General features: G+C 41.9%; 1 protein-coding gene across 1 annotated transcript in view; it reads left to right on the top strand.

Annotated features, from left to right (window-relative positions):
- LOC135114261 (large ribosomal subunit protein uL4A-like) overlaps positions 1 to 6,243 on the top strand; it is a 6,555-nt gene extending 312 nt beyond the window's left edge. The window contains exons 2-8 of the mRNA XM_064030108.1: positions 397 to 571; positions 4,424 to 4,669; positions 4,787 to 4,911; positions 5,233 to 5,452; positions 5,566 to 5,716; positions 5,911 to 6,070; positions 6,184 to 6,243. Of these exons, the coding sequence (XP_063886178.1) occupies positions 397 to 571; positions 4,424 to 4,669; positions 4,787 to 4,911; positions 5,233 to 5,452; positions 5,566 to 5,716; positions 5,911 to 6,070; positions 6,184 to 6,195 (1,089 nt within the window). The 3' untranslated portion in view covers positions 6,196 to 6,243. The remainder of the gene's footprint in view (positions 1 to 396; positions 572 to 4,423; positions 4,670 to 4,786; positions 4,912 to 5,232; positions 5,453 to 5,565; positions 5,717 to 5,910; positions 6,071 to 6,183) is intronic.
- Positions 6,244 to 6,298: the final 55 nt, after the last annotated feature.

Consider the following 6,298-nt stretch of genomic DNA (forward strand, 5'->3'; position numbering starts at 1 on the left):
TCGTGGTAGCTGTCCGGCCTCACCTTTTTATATGGTCCATATTATAAATCTTGAGACTGAAGTTGATCGCGAACTGACATTGTTGCTGATGTGTGTTATTGTAATCGTTGTTTTGTGCGTGTGGATGCAGTAAGTGATTTTCCGTATCTTTCACGGGGCTTCTCACTCGCCAGACAAGAGTGAAAGCACGCTAGCCATTCCTGGTTGCAGTGGATTGGTATCATAAAAATAACCTTGCCTTCTGAATTTCGAGTATTTTGAAAGGAGAAAAAATATGCACAACGAAGGAATCGGCTGTGTAGTAATGAACCGACTTCATTAAAATATAGCCCAGACTTGGGTGATAACTTCTCGCTGATGTTATTTCAGAATTAACACATTATATTTTGTGCTCAGGCGACGACGTGTGCCAGGCCCCTGGTTGGGGTCCACGTGGACGGGGCAGTGTCTGGGGTGAGCGTGTCGCTGCCTGCAGTCTTCCGTGCGCCCATCAGGCCCGATGTGGTGAACTTCGTGCATGACCAGATGGCCAAGAACAGGCGCCAGCCTTACGCTGTCAATAAGGATGCCGGTGAGTGGTTTGCTATGGCTTGCCCTTGCAGTAGACTGCATACCTGACTCAGGACACAGACCAGCCTGTGCACTGAGGTTTTAAAATATGCAGAGAATACTTCACTTATGATAGGTGTCTGGCCCCTTATGGTTTGTGCACAGAAACAAGTGAAACATTTAGTATTTCATATTTGGTTGGCTTTTTTTTATTTTTTTATGTAGGAGGAACACTGGCCAAGGGCAACAAAAATACAATAATAAAAAAAGCCCACAGATGCCAGTCCCAGAAAAGGATCCGAAGCGGTAGTCAAAAATTGAAGGATTAGATTAGTGTCTTGAAACCTCCGTCTTGAAGGAATTCAAGTCATAGGAAGTTGGAAATACAGAAGCAGGCAGGGAGTTCCAGAGTTTACCAGAGAAAGGGATGAATGATTGAGAATACTGGTTCTCTTGCATTAGGGAGATGGACAGAATAGGATTGAGAGAAGAAAGTCTTGTGCAACGACGCCGTGGGAGGAGGGGAGGCATGCAGTTAGCATGAAAATAGCGATAGAAGACAGATGCAACATTGCGGTGATTAGAGAGAGGCTGAAGACAGAGGAGAGGAGTTGATGGGACAAAACACTTGATTCCACCCTGTCTAGAAGAGCTCTATGAGTGGAAGCCCCACCCTCTTCCCCAGATGTGTGAAGCATACTCCATACATGGACGGATAAGGCCCTTGTACAGAGTTAGCAGCTGGGGGGTGAGAAAAACTGGTGGAGACGTCTCAGAACGCCCAACTTCATAAAAAGCTGTTTTAGCTACAGATGAGATGTGGAGTTTCCAGTTCAGATTATAAATAAAGGACAGACCGAGGATGTTCAGTGTAGAAGAGGGTGACAGTTGAGTGTCATTGAAGAAGAGGGGATAGTTGTCTGGAAGGTTGTGTCAAGTTGATAGATGGAGGAACTGAGTTTTTGAGGTATTGAACAATACCAAGATTGTTATGCTCTTATCAGGAATTTTAGAAAGATCAGAAGTCAGGTGTTCTGTTGCTTCCCTGCGTGAAATGTTTACTCGCTAAAGGGTTGGACGGCTATGAAAAGACGTGGAAAAGTGCAGGGTGGTATCATCAGCGTAGAAATTGATAGGACAAGAAGTTTGATTTAGAAGGTCATTGATGAATAATAAGAAGAGTGGGTGACAGGACAGAACCCTGAGAAACACCACTGTTAATAGATTTCAAAGAACAGTGATTGTCTACTATAGCAGCAATAGAACGGTCAGAAAGGAAACTTGAGATGGTTACAGAGAGAAGGATAGTAGCTGTAGGAGGGTAGTTTGGAAATCAAAGCTTTGTGCCAAACTATCAAAACTTTTTGATATATCCAAGGCAACAGCAAAAGTTTCACCAAAATCTCTAAAAGAGGATTACCAAGACTCAGTAAGGAAATCCAGATCACCAGTAGAGTAGCCTTGATGGAATGCAAACTGCCGATCAGATAGAAGGTTGTGAAGTGATAGATGTTTAAGAATCTTCTTGTTGAGGATAGATTAAAAAAATTTAGATAGGCAGGAAATTAAAGCAGTAGGATGGTAGTTTGAGGGATTGGAACGGTTACCCTTTCTAGGAACAGGCTGAATGTAGGCAAACTTCCAATAAGAAGGGAAGGTAGATGTTGACAGAGACAGTTGAAAGAGCGACTAGGCAAGGTGCAAGCACAGAGGCACATTTTTGGAGAACAAAAGGAGGGACCCCATCAGGTCCATAAGTCTTCTGAGGGTTTAGGCCAGCAAGGGCACAGAAAACAACATTGTGAAGAATTTTAATAGGTAGCATGAAGTAGTCCAAGGTAAGAGATTTTAGTAAAGGTTTGAGTGAATAGTTCAGGGATAGATGTGATAGCAGTGGTGCCATCTGGTTGAAATAAAGGAGGGAAAGAAGCAAAGTTATTGGAGATATTTTTGGCTAGATGCCGGAAGTCACGAGGGGAGTTAGATCTTGAAAGATTTTGATGCTTTCTGTTAATGATGGAGTTTTTGGCTAGTTGGAGAATAGACTTGGCATGGTTTCGGGCAGAAATATAATGTACATGAGATTCTAGTGATGGAAGGCTTAAGTACCTTTTGTGGGCCACCTCTCTGTCATGTATAGCACAAGAATAAGCTGTGTTAAACCAAGGTTTGGAAGGTTTAGGTCAAGAAAAATTGAGTAATGTATGCCTCCATGCCAGATACTATGACTTTTATGCACTTGGCACACAAAGACAGGTCTCTGACACAGAAGCAGTAGTCATTCCAAGGAAAATCAACAAAATACCTCCTCAGGTCCCCCTAAGTAGCAGAGGCAAAATGCCAGAGCCACCTTCGCATAGGGGGATCCTGAGGAGGAACTGGAGCAATAGGACAAGATACAGATATAAGATTGTGATCGGAGGCACAAACATTGGTTAACTAATATTAACAGAGCAAGGCAGCTGAGTTGGAAGAATACTAATGCAATATTTGCTGTATGTTGCAAAATACGACAAAGATGTTCCTGCACACACAATATCTAGCCAGTCTCTTCCAGTGGGGATCTTGTTCTGATTTGGAAGATGCATGTATTGGGATTTTTATGGTAAAGAACATGTAGAATGTCTTGATGGGTTGCTTAGGTTGGACAAACCTGCCAAAAAGAGGTTACTCTTGGTAATTTTGTCCATTTGTGATGAAGCTGAAGTTGGCCTCCTTTTGCACCAGTTACTCTATCCTGTCTTGGTTAATTTCAGGCAGGGGTTGATGTGCTTGTTGAAGTTCAGTTTTCAGAGAAGTTACTGGTAGTTTAGCTTCAGGAACATGGCTTGGTTTGTTCTGGTCGTTCTTTGTGGCTGTGATTAGGCTGTGGTCTGAAAAATGTCTTCTGCTTGTTGTATGAGTGAAATAGTTTGTGGTTGTTTATAAATTAAAGAAAGATATTTTGTTTATAAATAAAAGAAATGTTTTGTCAGTTGGCCTTGTCTTTTTTAGTAGAGGAAGAAGTCATGTGAATTCCAGAAGCGCTGACCTCTTCCTTTTCCTGGTCCTCTCTTAGTCTGTCCAGCTGCTTGGGTGGCCCAGGGGATAGAAGTCTATGCCTTCTTGACTAGCACGATGCTTTACCTGGCAGCAGGGACATGGACCAGTGTCCATGACAGGCTGTCACTCAAACATGTTTTTTTCTTGTAAATGCAATATTTTTTGGCTTGTTTGCTATGTTCTTTTTGTGTTATATAGCTACTCTCTTCCATCTTGGTACATGAATGGATGTGTTTCAGGCTCCATTATGTGTATTGGTCCAATTTTTTAAATGTTTGTATTGACCAATACTAATGTAGCCATTTTGGATTTTTTAAAATACTATTCCAATAACTCATGCCTCCTCATGCATGTTCAATAAGAAACGATCACCATCAATTATATTACAAGCCAAAATAGGTCTGCCCTTTGCGTTCAATCAAGCCATTTGTGATCACTGAACATTGCTATACGATCACAGATTTCCTCACTATTATATGTTGCATGATGATTCTGAAGGCACACATGGATAGATCATCTCTTTTATGTTGAAGGAAAATGCTAAAGTCCATCCAGTAAGTGAGAAATAACAATTTGGCAACTTCCCCTCATTGCTGAGGGAACCAGAGATGCCAACCTATGCACAAAGTGATGATGTTAATATTTATCAACCCGATGTTGGGCTTGCATCCAGTGTTTAACAAACGTGTCTGTGGGGTTAGTAAAACCAGTTACGATTGTGGGGCTTGCTGTTTTGTAATTACTAATACAACGTTTAAAAATGTGGCCTACCTTCTATTAAAAGCAAACTGGTTTATGTATCCCATAAAGCAGATTTCAATAACATTTTCAGGTCACCAGACTTCTGCCGAGTCTTGGGGAACTGGACGTGCTGTGGCTCGTATCCCCAGGGTGCGTGGTGGTGGCACTCACCGCTCTGGCCAGGGTGCCTTTGGCAACATGTGCCGTGGTGGTCGCATGTTTGCTCCCACCAAGACTTGGCGTAGGTGGCACCGCAAGATTGGGGTGAACCAGAAGCGTTATGCCATGGTTTCTGCCATTGCTGCCACCTCTAGCCCTGCCCTTGTCATGTCCAAGGGTAAGTGTATTGTCAAGAGTTTTCAGAATAGTAAGCATTTTTGATACTTATCAATTTTTATTTATTACATTGTGTAGTAGTTTGGCTTTGTTATAAGCAGTTTTCAAAAATTTTCAGGACACATGATTCAGGAGGTGCCTGAGGTGCCCCTGGTTGTGTCTGACAAGGTCCAGGAGCTCAGCAAGACCAAGGAGGCAGTGCTGATGCTGAAGAAGCACCGTGCCTGGACTGATGTGTTGAAGGTAGGAAATTTCTAATTAATTTTTGTTATTAAACACTTGTAAATATTTTATGGGATGCAAGAAAATGATTTTACTTGGGTATTTTGGGACTGATAAACCATGAATTTAATGTGTTGAACTCACATTGAACTACTTGAGCACACATTTTGACTAGTGCTGTGCCTCAGTATCCGATGGATAACTTGCTTTACTGAATGATGAGCCTTTTCATCTTGGTCTGTGTTTATGATATCACTGATTCATTAAGATGACTGATCCCTTGTATGTAGATTGATAATGATAAATATAAAGTCAGGCACTGACAAAGTTTGTCTCCCACAGGTTTACAAGAGCAAGAGGTTCCGGCCTGGCAAAGGAAAGATGCGTAACCGCCGCCGCATCCAGCGCAGAGGACCCCTTATCATCTATAACAAGGACCAGGGTCTCACTCGGGCCTTCCGCAACATTCCTGGTGTGGATACCATCTGTGTGGAGAAGCTCAACCTGTTGAAACTGGCACCTGGTGGACATGTTGGTCGGTTCTGCATCTGGACAGAGTCTGGTAAGAAGTTTTTTCATGTGTTATACTTAAGAGAACTTGTGGCTCAGATGTTTGTGGCTCAGACCATATTTCCTCTTGTTACAAAACTTACGCTGTGTTTTTCTCCTGTACAGCTTTCCGCAAGTTGGACTCTCTTTACGGCACCTGGCGTAAGGAGTCCCGCAGGAAGAAGAACTACAATCTTCCAATGCCAAAGATGACAAACACAGACTTGGCTCGTATTTTGAAGTCTGAGGAAATTCAGGCTGTATTGAGGAATCCCAAGTAAGTGATCTTTCTTGTCTTGTATTTTGGTGACTAGGAATGTGAAGGTTGTAACTGGTTTATTTGTTGTAGAATAAACAGATAGTAGGCTGAAGGAAAATAGGTGCATTTGGTCTAATAAAGGTATATTGGTGCTTTGTTTCAATTTTGTGTTTAGATTTTGCCAGGAAACTTACTTTTCCTTGGTTCTGCAGAAAAACGGTGGTGCGGCGCCAGGTGAAGAACAACCCACTTAGGAACCGCCATGCTCTGCTACAGCTGAACCCATATGCTAAAGTGGAGAAGAAGAGGGCTACTGCTTCACAAAACAAACATATTAAAGCCAAGGCAAAGCTGCTGGCCAAACAAGCTGAGGTTTGTGATATCAATATTTGTGTGCATATGCTGAGGGTGTGCTTATAAGTATCTATATATTATCCTTTTCTTTTCTTTTCACAACCTTAATTTTTCTTTCTTTTCCCTTCCAGGCAAAGAAGTAAATCTTCGTTGTTAAGCTCCAGCAGCAATTTAATAAAACGAAAAAATTATTATTTTTTGCCTGCCCTCAGTTCAATCTTATTTTAATTACCAATATTATAGAAT

The sequence above is a fragment of the Scylla paramamosain genome, chromosome 27, assembly GCF_035594125.1.
Source record: "Scylla paramamosain isolate STU-SP2022 chromosome 27, ASM3559412v1, whole genome shotgun sequence".
Lineage (NCBI taxonomy): Eukaryota > Metazoa > Arthropoda > Malacostraca > Decapoda > Portunidae > Scylla > Scylla paramamosain.